The sequence below is a fragment of the Sebastes umbrosus genome, chromosome 15 (assembly GCF_015220745.1).
Source record: "Sebastes umbrosus isolate fSebUmb1 chromosome 15, fSebUmb1.pri, whole genome shotgun sequence".
NCBI lineage: Eukaryota > Metazoa > Chordata > Actinopteri > Perciformes > Sebastidae > Sebastes > Sebastes umbrosus.
This window is the reverse complement of record NC_051283.1, coordinates 19,331,797-19,347,107: the sequence shown is the minus strand read 5'-3', so window position 1 is coordinate 19,347,107 and position 15,311 is coordinate 19,331,797. Positions and strand designations below refer to the sequence as shown.

The 15,311-nt window shown below is 41.8% G+C and overlaps 1 protein-coding gene across 4 annotated transcripts in view; it reads right to left on the bottom strand.

Annotated features, from left to right (window-relative positions):
• dtnbp1b (dystrobrevin binding protein 1b) overlaps positions 1-15,311 on the bottom strand; it is a 70,439-nt gene that overhangs the window by 2,834 nt on the left and 52,294 nt on the right. For 2 of the 4 annotated variants that reach the window (XM_037794407.1, XM_037794406.1), the window contains exons 2-3: positions 4,617-4,784; positions 751-894 (exon numbers count right to left, since the gene is read on the bottom strand). In XM_037794407.1, coding sequence (XP_037650335.1) covers positions 751-894; positions 4,617-4,784 — 312 coding nt within the window. Of the gene's footprint in view, positions 1-750; positions 895-4,616; positions 4,785-9,398; positions 9,409-9,531; positions 9,553-15,311 lie in introns of those variants that run through there. The other 2 variants (XM_037794403.1, XM_037794404.1) reach the window with 2 other exon arrangements.

The window sequence follows — 15,311 nt, the reverse complement described above, 5'->3', positions numbered from 1 at the left end:
AGTGGATGTTTGTGCCAAATTTGAAGAAATTCTCTCCATGCGTTCCTGAGATATCACGGGAATGGGATGGACGTAAGGTCACAGTGACCTTGACCTTTGACCTCCAAAATCAAATCAGTCCACCCTTGAGTCCAGGTGGATGTTTGTGCCAAATTTGAAGCAGTTCCTTACAGGCGTTCCTGAGATATCACGTTCACGAAAATGTGACGTACGTACGACAGACATACGGCCGGACGGACGGACCGAAAACACAACGCCTCTGGCCACAACTATCGCCGGCACGGAGGCATAAAAAACAAACAATTCTATTATTTATGATAACCAATTATTTATTTGCTATCTTAGACCAACAGCTGCAGATAAAAGGAGGGCACTGCTCTAATTGTTGGAATTACTTCATAGGTTTCGGTTCAACTTGCTAGGATTTGACCAAGCTCGGTCGCCTACAGACATAAAATGTAGCGGAGATTGACTTGCATCAAATTATATTTAGAAGAAGACTGAGCTGTCAGTTAGATGCTGTAGGTTTTTCACTGTGACAAGAAAGCAGATGTGGACAGATGGTGTTGGTGTATCGAGCCTAAACACTGTTCCTGTCAATCTTCTGAGTCACATATTCCTGCTTCATTGAATTCTTTGGTATATGGATTAAGTGCTGTATGAGTTATTATAGCTTCAATTTATTTTAGGTACACATTCTCTGTGTGTGTGTGTGTGTGTGTGTGTGTGTGTGTTTGTTTGGCCACCTACCTGCGATAGGCGAGGCAGCGCTGTTGTCCTCTGCCCCAGAGTGCAGAAACACATCCAGGGCTTCGTGGTCAGACATGTCCATCAGATCCATCTGCTCCAGCATGTCCACGTTCACCTCCATGGACGACATGCTTCCTATTGGCTCTGGACACAATATGAGACAGCAAGATATTAGAATCGCACAAGACTGAGAAGGGCAGCAGCAGCAGCAGCAGCAAGGGACTGAGTCCAGGAAGACGAGCGGGCTGGATGACATTTGAAATGAGTAAGCTTGTGAGCATAAAACATTTTCTTTACCTTATGAAAGCATTGCCACAAACAATGGATTGCCAAGTGTCACTATATGTAGGAAGCTTTATATGAAGGTGACAAGCAACACCTACTGCATCATTAAAGGGACTGTTTGTAACTTTCAGAAATGCTTGTTAACAGCGACACCTGTGGCCGTTAAGATAACGAAAGTCAGCGTCGGGGTCGCGCTTGCTCGCTCTACATAGACATGAACGAGCGTCGTTCAAAACAGTGAGGCGACACACGTCAGCTAAAACCACAATATCACTCTATATTTCAGCTGCTTGACAGTAATGTTAGCTGACCAGACGAAGGTCTCTCCATGAAACAATGATGATCCTCGTGTTGGCTTTTCCTGCCTCAGCCTCTCGCTGCCGAGCCCTGTCACTTCAGAAGACACGGGAAACCTCTGTTGGTCTGGAGGAGCTGCAGCATTTATTTCTGCACAAACGTCCACTGTACATTCACTAGATATTCTCAGAGCTAAACTAACTCTTCTGCAGTGTGGAGTGTGCGCGCATGAACGTGAGGTGGAGCGAGACAGCGAGAATGCGCGCGTTGTGTGAGTGAAGGCAAGCAGGCAGAGGAGCAGAGACTCCGGCCACATGCGCGCAAATGCGAGCGCGCAAATGCGAGCGCGCATGGGATCCCGACCCGGTACATTTATACTTGTAAGAAGTTACAAACAGTCCCTTTAAGTAGGCAGATTCCAGTGACAATTCTCCTGAAAGAGAACTCAAATGTACATATCCACTTTTTACCGGTTGAAATGATTGAAATCAGCCTTAAGAAGAGAATAATGCTAATCAACATGGTACCAACATGTTTATTTCGGGGCTGCGTAAAAAAAATTTAAAATTAAATTCATGTACAATGGAATGAAAGATCGACCTGGCCACATAATGCAATGAACCCAGCACCAGTCCACCGGAGGTACATTGAGTTAGATCAGAAACAATACAATACGTACAACAGATGAAAGCCATACAGACTGAACATAAATGAACTATATATTCAACATAATGGTAATTGTACTGTGGTTAATCCTGTACTGTCAACAGAATTGTTATGACGTGCAAAGGGGCAATATACAGTCAAGTTTTACCAAACATGATAACTAACCAGTGTCTTATTTTGTCTGATATGTGTTTTTTTTTTTGTTCTATATGAATGACAAACTATATTAATAAGTAATACACAACAAAATCATTAGAAACTCCTCCTAAACCCCCTGCTAATACGCTAACTAGTACAGTCCTGGATTCACCACCTTGCAGGGGCACAACCCCCCCTGTTCACTGTCATGATGTGCTGCATGCGTCACAAACAGCCAGCCAGTGCACTGTGGGGATGAAAGGGAGTGGGGTTGGGAGTGTGGGGGGGGCAGATTTGCGAGCACAAGAGGAAGAAGGGAGATGATTGGTCGGCGCACAGCAGTGAGAGAAAAGATGCCATTGGCTACCGTACCTCAAGGAAATGAGGAGAGCAGAGGAGGGCGGCACAGGGAGGGAGAGCAGAATAAAAGAGTGAAGAAAGAGAGAAAGAAGGGGAATGTTATTTCCCATGGAGACCGCCCCAAAAGTCTCCCCGTCCTTTAAATAGCAACACAAGATCACACACACACACACAGACACACAAGTTAGTGTCGTATTTTCAGATCACTCAACTTTGGCAATTCATTAGATTGTCCACAAATGTACGTAACATACACTTAAACTCATTCTAATGTGTATATAATGCAACACGAACCTGGATGGATATAATGCGTATAACACACACAAATGGAGATGTTTTATTTAAACTTACACACACATACAAAATCACTCCCGCACACACACATTACTGGATTGGTGTTTGAACATTTTTCTCCTTCTCTCTGTGGAGACAGCAGTGGTGTTTTTTCTGTGACACATCTTAGAGGAACAAGGGTCTAATGCTCGCTAATAACGTCTCGGTATGCGGCCTTTTCTCAAGTGCATTTCCATATCTCGCCTGTCAGCTACGCAATTACCTCCACATAGCAGCCCATAAAACACAGTATGGAGGATGTTGATTCAGTTTTTCAGCCCCAAAATGGAGCGGCGTTTCCAGCGCACGAATAAAAATAAACAAACACACACACACTTGAACCACCACTATGGCTATGTTGTGAAAGTCTTGGTCCAGAAAGCACTGCGTTGAGAACATCATTTCCATGTGACTGCCTCGAACATGTTCTTCTTTTAGCCCTACTGTGACCTTGCCTAAAAGGTTCTCCTGCTGGGAAGGACGTTTTTTGCCTGCAGTGAGATTGCGGAGAGTATTTACATGTATGTGTGTGTGTGGGTATAAGACCCTTGAGACTGGCTTTTGATGGCTCAGTGGCTTATGACATCCGCAGCCCTTTCTCTACCTCCTTTCAGTTTATTCTCTGTATCTCTCTCTCTCCTCTCGTCTCCAGCTGCATCTTTGCTCTTCAGTGGCGCCGCCCTGCTGTAGGGATTTGTAGCTGCGTGACAGATCATGAGTCGCAGCGTGCTGTGTGTTATAGATGTATTTCTCCAGAATTATTATGTGGGCCCTCCTCTGTAACTAATTACAAATACTCTTATAGCAATTATGACTGGTTGATTTGAATCGGTCTGTTGTGGATGTTTGTTGAGCAGCCCACATGCTTGCCTTTGTGCTGGGAATCGCATCATTTGAAGTGTGAAGCCTAAATGTAAACATCCCCTCCGTCTTTTCTCTACCGTGAATGAATGTAGGCGACACGAGACTCTGACTATGAGCTAATGAGTTGTGAATATTTCACTCACTGCACCTCAAACCTGGCTTTGTTGATTGTTTTTGTCATGGAAATTATGAAAAAAAAAAAAAACGCAGAGAAAAAGCTGTTTTGAGTGACAGTGAAAACATAAGTCTCTCCCTCTCCTCTCTCTTTCCTTTCACTTTCCATCTCTCCCTCCTTCCTCTTCCCTGCTCCCCAATCCTCTCTAATAAGCCATTTCCAGAGGATTAAGGGAGCAGGATAGATGAGTAAAGAAGAGGAAAAATCACATTGCAAACTCCAGGCTGGTAGAGTATAATACATCTTTCAGTGCAGGGTGCATATCTCATGCAGTCCCTCATTTCAACACATCCTTTGGGTATTTTAGCACAGGCTTTTGGCAGTAATACATGGGGTAAATTGTAGCAGGATTCTATTACAATCCCAGCGGAAGACTACATTTATATGGCGCGGCAGCATTTTTCAAAGTAATGGCTCTACTTGTGTGTTTAGCGACAGGCACTCGGGAGGTGTGGAGCCTCGCTGCAGAAAGCTATTATGGCTCAATCTGGTGATATGCAGCTGAAGTGTGAAGGTTTCAGCTGATGGTATCAGGACTGTGGAATTAATTCATCTGAATTCTGGATGGCTTTGCATTCACCCTTGAATAAGTAACAGACACCACAGCCTAAACCTCAACAACCTTTTTTTTCACTTTGCAGGCCTCAGACCAAAAAGGAAAGGCTAAATGTCAAGCTGTTTAAATATAATCAAAGAGCATGACTAGGATGTCTGAAGAACTTCTGACCACACCGCCCCTCCTTCTCACCTCTCCTCTCAGCGATCTGCAGGTAGCCGGTGGACAGATACTGCTCCATGTCTTGCTGGAAGGCCTCCTCAAAGAACTTCTGCCTCTCTTTCAGCTTGACCTGGGGGGCTGGGGCCCCTCCCTGATCCGCCCCAGGGACCCTCTGTGCGTGCTCCGTGTCTAGCTCCACTAGGGAAAACAAGAGAAGAACGTTTTTTAAAGTTTGCAGATAGAGTTTAGGTGCTGGACATGAGGCAAAAACATGGAAAACTAGCAGTGCCAGGAGGTTTTCAGTATACAGGATTGACATAGCCTCTTAACCTGCTTATAATATAGCAACCATATTGACATCGATTAGTGAAAAATAGAACCATAGGTTATATTTTAGTTAGACTCTGCCTGTCTCATTGATCACCATGATCTTAAAATTGGAATTATTCTACATTGGGGCTGAATGAAATGATTGGACGGGTTTATTACAATCCTGCGACAGCCACAGATACCGGATTATTATTTCTTTTTGTCAGATCATTTGATTTATTGATTGCTGTCAGGACATAATGATAATTTCAACTAATATAACAAAATATGTATTTGAACAACACAACCAACCCCACCTTTAACTTACTTACAAAACTTCAAACTAATTTCTGTGACCCCAAACCCGGTCATCTGAAATTAATGAGCGCTATAGCAGAAAGAAAGCGGCCAAACTCGATCTCTACTGAAGCAGAACGATGTCGAGCTCAGTGCTCCACAGCATTCGCATATTCTGCGATTCACCCGATCCTCAGTGACTCAATACTCTGCCTCCTGTGGGTTGCACGGGAGGGACCACACACACTAAAGTCTCATTGCATGCAACCCCCTCAGCTGCACGCACTTCAGCAAAACCAACACTCATCTCCCGCTGTCTGTATCCTCAGTCATGCTGAGGCTTTAAAAGGGAAGGTTCAGGATGAACATGTATCACTGCAGTCTAGGAAAACAACGGGCTAAGTTTGCTGTATTCTTTCTTGGATTTAAAGATTATAAGGTCATTCAGTTATTATTTAGTCCCTGTGTTTGACATACATTAGGAGTTACTTTGCATTGTGAAATGGCATTGTATTTTCTCCTATCTTAAACAGGAAATTATTTAGACAAACATCTGCAAAACATCCATCGGTAGCATATAAAAATAAAATGCTGAACAGTGATTCTTAAATTTCTAAGGAAGAGACACGAGGAGAGAGGAGACGAGGCAACCGGCATTTAACAAAATGTGACATCCGTGCTTTAGAGCAGTCATTTAAAAGCAACGTCAATTAAATATGACGTGTGGCACGGCTGCATCATCTGTCCATTGTCACGCCTCTTTTATACGTCACGGATGACGAAAAGACTTCTGCAAAGGCTACACCTGTGCATCCTTTGCAAGCCTCCTCTCTCCTCAAGATACATTTTAGGAATGAGACGTCCTTCAAGATGGAGCTTGGCGATCTATTTCTAGGTCACAGGCAGGAGGACGGATGAGAGAGGAGACAAGGAGGCACAAAATATAGAGACGAGAAACGCCTACGTTGTTTACTGGATTCTGATTGGTCCACGCAGGACTCTATGATTGGCCTGAACAGTGCACTTGTCCCTGTCCTGGCAGTTTAAGACGTCTATGTGGACAGGGCGGGAGAGGGAGGAGCATATTCAAGACACAGGGTGATAGAAAGTATGACCCTGCAGATAGAGAAACATTCTCTGTGTGTTTGAACACGACTGCAGCCTGGAGTCTCAGAAAGGCCGTCTCTTTAGTTCACTCGTCTCCCTCTGATAGATGGCAGCATTATATAAGACCACCGGCTGAAACTAACAACTGTGGTACTACATATAAAATGTCTGATGTGTCCCATATCTTTGATACTGGGTTAAATAAGGACAAAAACAACATCCAATTTAGGCAATGATGAGTTTAAAAAGATGCCTTGCCAAATGTAATTCACTTCTGTTCATTTTCTCTATTAGACATCAACTGAACCACTGAACCTTTTCTCTCTTGCATGGATCTGGCTGCTGTAATAAAAGAAAAAAATAAACAACGGCTGTCAATGTTAATGTGATAATAACACGTTAACGCAAAATTGTTTTAATGGCACTAATCTCTTTAATGCATTAACACAATCATTCTTTCGGAGGTTGTAGCGGGCTCATACGAAACTAGAAAATCTTATGAAACTAAAAAATCTAAGGAATCCATTGGTACCAACCATGTCATACTAGTTTGTTGCAGAGGAGGCTAAATAACGCTACAAAGTTATGATACATTTTGGCGAGGAAAAACTGGCATGGCCATTTTCAAAGGGGTCCCTTGACCTCTGACCTCAAGATATGTGAATGAAACTTGGTTCTATGGGTACCCACGAGTCTCCCCTTTACAGACATGCCCACTTTATGATATCACATGCAGTTTTGGGCAAGTCATAGTCAAGTCAGCACACTGACACACTGACAGCTGTTGTTGCCTGTTGGGCTTGAGTTTGCCATGTTATGATTTGAGCGTAAATGTAGTACCTGTGAGAGTTTCTGGACGATATGTGTCATTGTTTTGTGTTGTTAATTGATTTCCAGTAATAAAAATTTGCATAAAGCAGCATATTTGCCCACTCCCATGTTGATAAGAGTATTAAATACTTGACAAATCTCTCTTTAAGGTACATTTTGAACAGATAAAAAAAATAAATTGCGATTAATCATGGACAATCATGCGATTAATTGCGATTAAATATTTTAATTGATTGACAGCCCTATAAACTACATTTCCTTACTTACTTGATAATAAAAAACAATGGTGAAAGCATGACAGCATGCAGACAGGAACCCACAGTACAACAAAAAACAGTGACGTGTCAGTATACAACCAGCGATGGTACACTGTTATCACTGAAACTGGGCCAAAGATTATCGCAGACTGACAGAGTCACACGCACAAAGGTCAGTGGTTGGTCAGTTGTCTGATGCCATTTCAACATTACCTCCTTATGACTATTTGCATTTACATCACAGGTCATATTCAGCTGCCGGTCTTACACAACTCTGCACCAGTCTCTGCCTTTCCTCTGTGTACACCACCAGCCCCCCAAAATCAATACACTGCTTCAGTGTTAACTGTACTGCAGGATCAGAGTGGGCACCCTCACACAGACCAGAAACAAAACAGGCTGGACCCTGAAGGGGCTCGCAGCAGATGGACACACACACAACACATACAGACACAAAGAAGGGAACAATGAGGTCCCTCATGATGAACACCACACCAACAGCCCTTGGAGACTTGGAAAAGAAAAGCTCTCTCTCTTCGTGTCATTCCTCACTCAGCATCCAATCTATCTCCTTTATCTGACTAGCCGTCTTCTCTCTCCATCACTCCCTTATCCTTCCCTCCGGACTCCGTCCTACCCTCTCTGTTGGCTGGTGTGTGTGTGTGTGTGTGTGTGTGGATGTCTTGTAGAGACTGCTCTATTAGATTAGGGGCCTCAGGGAAGCTTTGTTCAGATTGTCGAGCATTGTGTGGGGTTAGCAACAGAGGATAGAGCGAGGGAGAAGGAGGGCAGTGTGTTTAGTTATAATTAGGGGTTTGCGGACAGACAGCATTAATGATGCAGCTAGATCCTGTCCTTTTATCTCTCTCTGTCTCTAATCGAATTCTCGATCCATTATTAGCCCGAGCTGTCTATTTATTTAGACCATCTTTGTACCTACTGAGTGTGTGTGTGCCCATCTGCCTGTCTGCCAGTCTCAATGTCTAAATCTGCTCTTCTTTTGTCCATCAAATCGACATGCAATCAGTTTTATAGAGTTGCCAAGAAGGTTGCATGCCTCCTTAAATATAAAAAAAATAAAAAATCAGTATCCTAAATGCCACATTATTGTAAAACCCAAAAGCTCTTAACCTAAGCAAGACATTAAGCATAGATAGTGATGGTTTATGTCCTTTTCTACATTTAATGAGGCTTCCTTAGAACATAAAACCACCTGTCGTATACATTTCTCTTCTTATGCTATGTCTTTTCATACTAATCTCTTCTTCCTCCCCGTCTTTTCTTCGCCATCATCTACCAGACAACCATATCCTGCTACGCATGTTACTGTAGCTACGGGGGCTATTTTTAGCTCTCGCTCATATTTAGCCCGCAGGATTAAGTTTGCACTGATGACTTTAGTGTAGGAGCACAAGTCAAATACCATCCTTACGGGCTGTGCTGCAACATACAGTTGTATAGACATACCAGGAGATTTATGTGAATGCACATGTAGAGTTGTAAAGGCACTACACCAACACAAATGCTCACACAGCCTCACAAAATACACACTCATGGGACATGATTCATACGTACAATAGTGAATGAGCTCTCACACAGACGTACACATCTGGTGATGATTCACAGGAGCTAAGGCAATTGCATTACGTTAGTCACAGCACATGATGTCCAATGAAATGACATCATTTCATTCAATTACAAAGACATATGTTCTGGCACCGACGTGGAATAGCTGCTACAATCTAAAACTGGAATGTCATTCATAAGAAACAGACAAAGCAATAGCAATTAATTTCCTGTCTTAGTTTTACTTTCAAATGAAGACAATATTTTCAACTAAAAATCTTTTACAAGAAACAAATGAAGTGAAGATTCTGGTGTACTACCTGAGTCTGTAATTGTTGTGTAAGGCCAAAAAAAAAGTGATGCTGTCCCTCTCACAGGCTGCTTCTTTTTTTGCTCAGAAGCTCAGAAAGCAACAGCTACACACCATGTACTCACTCCTTCTCACCTCTCCGCTGCTGCTTAGCCCAAAAACCCAGGGGAAATAAAACATAAACAACATTAAATAATCTCGCTCTGCTCGTTCAGATGGCTATTTGTGCAGACGGATCGATATGAAACGAGACTTTTAATGTAATTACACTCATATCTGTTTTCAGCGGCGAGCAAACGTCTGGTATGTGCTCTACAAATGCAGGAAGCAGAAGCCACAGGAAAAAGGCTGGTATGTCAGAGTGTACTGTATGTGTGTCATCGTGCATGTGTGTGTGTTCACTTATAGATGTGTGTGTGATCATGCACCTGTGTGTGCATACCCATTTCATATACAGGCATAATGAACAAGGCAAGCAGAAAACCTAAGCTATTTACTCACTCTCATAAACATGCAGTCTGTTTGTGTCTGAAGCAGAACTGTGAATGCTCTTTTATATGACACGCAAACGTGTGTCCATATAAGTGCAGAGACCAAAACCTAACTAGCGCTGCTCTTTATTTGCAGCTATTGTGTAGCGAGGAAAAGTTACTAAGAACCACAGCTGGAAAGTAGAGAAGAAACACGCCATTAAGGGCAATTCAGAGCTTTAGGATTCACTCGCTTTAGAGTTGACTAAATGGAGTCATTTTCTCACAGCTTGGCTCACAAAGCAAAAATGCACGTTAGGTTAAAGTGTTCAGCATGCACGCTTGGTCACCACATCTCTTTTGTACAGGAAATGCTAATTTGGGCCCACTTGCAAACAGGAACTAATTTTATTTCATCGGGGGCATTCGAGACTTCTTTTCAGTAGGATGTTTGAAGCACTAATCTTAATTAGAGCTCTTTCAGAATTCTGTTTAGTAAGACTTCGTTGGCATAAAGAATATGGAGTTAGAGCACCGACAGGCTCCATTTAAGTGACCGTAAATAACAAGTAGCACTAACAGCCCCCTTTTCAAATGGAAATATATCTATTTGGGAGTCATCAACATCCAATTCAAGTCACCGCTGAGCCGGTCCACAGTCATTTACACTTTGTAGTGTACTTCACATATCAGGTGCTGAGAGAGGCTGTGCCAATAGAGAGAAGGTTATGGTTGAAGCCTCGGTGGACAAACGAATGGACGGACAGATGAAAGTGTCAGTTTGCCTTTAATGCCCGCCACAGGTCTGGGACTAGAGCCAGCTTTTGTGTGCCTGTGTGCGCAGACAGTATTAGACATGTAATGCTCCTCTGAGGCCGTTTTGTGTATGTGGGCTGTGTAAGTGAGACAGAAAGAGGGATGGGCAGCGAGATGCAGGATGTGTAGGGGGTAAATGTTTTCATCCATGTGTCATTCCTGGAGAAGGAGATGAAGAGTGGAAAGGGGCATAGCCACAGGGTGTGACCTTTAAGTCAAAACTGAAGAGGTCACAACAGAGGCTGAAAAAACCTAAGGAACCCAGTGGTACCAACCATGTCATACTAGCATGTTGGGAAGGAAGCTAAATAACGCTCCAAATTTAGGCTAAATTTTGTCGAGGGAAAACTGGCATGGCAATTTCCAAAGGGGTTCCTTGACATCTGACCTCAAGATATGTGAATGAAAATGGGTTCTATGGATACCCTTGAGTCTCTCACTGTATAAAATGACCGTCGGTGACCCCTAGGATAATCACAGCCTCATGAAACTTTACATCCACAAACTAGAGACCTAGAGCATTCAGAGGATGGATGGCTTTCCTAGGTTTATTCACAATAAGGGGGTTTCTGAGCAGTTTCCAGAACAGAAGTGCTCGTCATGTACTCGCCGAAAACTGCAATTGTATATCTATGGTGTTCCTCATGGTCTCGGTGTCTTAATGTGATACTTTGGAGGGATTTATGATCATTTTTATCTATTCTCGATTGGTAAAAAATGGTTAATTTTAGCACCAGATCCGTGCAGGAAATGGTATTAACACAAAATGATTGCGACAACTTGACATAAGTGAGGAAGGGAATGATGATCATATACTTCTATCATAATGTTCTAAGCCCTTATGCACTTTCAAAATTAAATTTATATTGGTCAATTATTTTCTTATTTCTTATTTATGACTAGAGCATCACTGAATCTCCAGATTCTCAGCTTTCCGATAATGTACACCACTTCTATGTGACATATACTGTTGACCTGCTATCTCCCCCTAAAGACCCCCTGTAGAGGGGTGGAGTGGAAAAGGTTAAACACTGTGAAATGCAGAAGGCTAATGTGATGTCAAGGTCTGTGTTGCCTTGAATCCACTCTGAGACACTGCATTTATTTTAAAAACTGTGAGCTGAGCTCCAATTACCATTTTTTTCCTTCCCCATTTTGATTAACTCTCAAACAATCCATCCACGATCTCATTATAGCCGTTTCATGCACTTTACATCACACTGACTCACCAAAACAGATCAAACGTTCAGTATCGGATATAAAATCCCCCTTGTTCTACCCGTCACTTTAAATTAGCTGTCTGGTCTGGGATGGATTTGTTTCTGTTTGCTTATAAAGGCCCTAATATTTCATTCTGAGACAGCAGCGCGCAGCCTGAAGACCACGAGGCAGGCCCTGACAGTGGAGAGAAAGCCACTGCTTCTTCTTCTTCTTAAGCTCTGCTCACTCAGCCGTGGTATTTTTAGATTCTGTCCGCCTCGCTATATCTCTCAAGTGCTCAGGTTTCCGCCGAAGGCAGCCCCTGTGCTGTAAATAACACACACACACAATCGCTCCTTTCTCTCGGTCGCACACACACACCCATCAAAATGACTTGCATGTTAAGTGACAAAATGTGCATGATACAGAAAGTGTGTTTTCCTGAGGGACTGGATTAATTTTGTGTGTGTGCAAATATAACATAATTAAGCTGCACTGGTGACGAGGGGAAATTACACACAATAACAGAGGAGGAGTCATTACTGTGGTTGAAGTGTGACTTAACAGTATAACCACACAGTCATTTATCTGTATACCTGAGGTGGTCTAAAGTAAATGTGCACATAGCTACTCAAACTCACATACGTACATACGCACCCTGCTGGCCTTACAATGCCTTCACACTCATCATCAAACCAATCATCGTCACGCCCTGTGGCTCACCAACACACACACACACACACACACACACACACACACCAGATACAGTACACAATCAGAGCTCAAACTGCCCCCACACACACCCAGTAGTTCCTACTGTCCTTGTTTCACGGTCTATCTCTTCTCTCCTGTCGATAACACCTGTCTGTTGTCACTGCGTCTGCTGAACAGCAGAGGCAGTTTCATGATGCTTCTGTCCAGCTGTAAAACATCAGCTGCACTCATACAATCACTCACAGATGCCTGTGAAACTGGAAGACTTAACATTTTTTTAAATAACATGGGATATTTAGCTCAAGCAAGACAAAATCATGAAGTTACTATACATATTAGCCTTCCAGCATTTCAGTGTTATTGTTAAACTTTGTAGTATTGGTTGGTTTTCTTAAGAACTCTTGCCTCGGGGGTCCGAGATTGAAACTACGACTACAATTCTTATTAAAATACATTTCAAGAGCAAAAACCTATACAGTGGCATTTCCGCAATATTGAAGAAAATGTTATTCAAAAATGTTCCACACTAGCTGCAGGCTTTACTTTGTTCTAATTTACATGGAAACAACAAAACTATGTGAGCTTTCTAATAAAATTCACATTCAGACTGAAACCCTGTGTGAATTAAGTGAGCCGTTTCTGGTAACTGAATGCGCATAGAGACCAAGAAAAGACAGAGGAATATGGCTGCCATCCTATTACAGTATCACTCAGGGAAAACTGGTTGATTTAGAATACAGTATGTGTGGCTGTTGTGACACATCAACATTTATTCTATGATATGTTAATGTTTCTATTCTTATTCTATGTAGCTACATATTACTGTTGCTTTTGCAATAGTTTATCAGTTGTGTTTGAGACTGCAGTGTTTAAGACACAGAAGAGGGCTGTGTTGCAGAGTGGGTTACACTGTATACTACATGCAGTCTGGGTGTCAAACAGAGTTTACCACACAGTTTTTGTTTCCTTCATATTTCACCCTGACTTTACAACAACAGAAGACAATGGATTTCCTTGTGGTTTGTGTTTTTTATTTAATTATTATCTCAACATTGTCATCAGAAAAAATCTAAATTTCTATGACGTCCATGTGAATAATGCAGTATAATCATACTTATAATGTGTTAAAGTGTGCTGAAGAAAACATATTTATTAATATCATATTTCATTTCTGCCAATAGATCCCCTATTTGTTACACACACATTTTACATGTTGGGTGTAGTTCTTGCATAGATTTAATGATATTTTATTCGCTTTACTTAAAGCAAACGATGACCTCTTAGAGTAAGTTATAATCACATTGTAAGGCATTATAACAGTGATTATAATGTATTACAACTATGGGAATTATAGTTCACTACGATCTTTGCAAAAAAAGAAATGTCAGTGAATGACCAGGAATTGAAGTATTACGATACTCATAAGTCATTATAAAATGCTTTATAATCTGTTATGATTATTGTTATAACGCATTATGGATATTTATGAGTTCTATAACCAGATTATGACGTATTATAAGTATGTTTATGATGAATTATATACATGGACGTCATGTCTTGAGATATATACTGTACATATATCTATTTATATATCCATCTATATATCAATATCAATATATATAAATATATATAGATGTGTGTGTGTGTGTATATATGTTGGCCTGTGCACACGCAATACACATGATTTAGAGGCGCAAACTTGTCAGCTGTGAGTGTTAAATAAAAATCCCAGGAATAGCTCACTACTACAGTTGTTTCCTTCCCCGAACTAGAACACAAGTCTCCAGGACAGACATTTCAAACATTTACAGTGAATTTATGCTCACTAATGTGGCCATGTAGTGGCGTACAAACACAATTTTTTCCTTCATGTGCCAAGCATTCACAGCTGGCAATCACGCCAGAAACTAGTTTTCACTGGTTTGTAATCAAATGAGTGTTTGTAGCGATGCGGCAGTCAATGATGGGTGTCTAATGAGGGGCCTTGTTGAGAGGAAATGAATACAATAAAGCATACTGAGGATGCTGCAGTAACATGTCGAATTTAGATTTAATGACTTTAAAATATCATTGAGTCATATATCTGCCTGGATCAGGGACTTATGTTAGAAATAGTGCGTGTCAATGTTTAGTTACACTTCAAACATTTAATCTTTATGCTCAAATCTGTGTTTTGAAGATAAAGATATGGGCATCAGTCAGGAGCTTGTTAAATATTTGCTTGGTCCACATGATTCGTGACCGCGTACATCAAGGTTTCTCTCTTTCTCTGTCAGTAACCATCATCTAATTTGAGTGGGAGTGAAAACGCACATTAAGCCAGTTTTGCTAACTACACATGTAACCAGGCAACTGCACACCAACATGTGAGGAAAAGCTCAGTGGGAGGGCTTCTTCCTGCTAAGTCATTCACAGCCTGCACACCACCGCCGGATAGAACATTTATCATTACGAATTATGACTTAATATATGTTAAAAGATACCATGCAGCTTCAGAGACTCCATACGAAAATGTAATAGCCCATTACACGGCACTGAATGATGGGATTCATTCATTGTGACACATATGTGCACATATGAACAAGCTGCCACTGTTATTTACCTAGTTTACTGTCTGGCAATTAGTTACACAAAAATAATAAAAGGATAGAAAGACACAAATTGTTAAGACAGAGTGCAGAAACACGCACACACGCACGCACGCACGCACGCACAGCCAGAGTGGATGGGTCACGACACGGCCTAGCAGCAGCAAATCAGAGGTGTCAGCTAGCAGCACAACCATCCACAGTAGATGGCTGTACTGTGGGATTAGGAATGTACCAATTAGATGTGAGAGGGGTGAAGG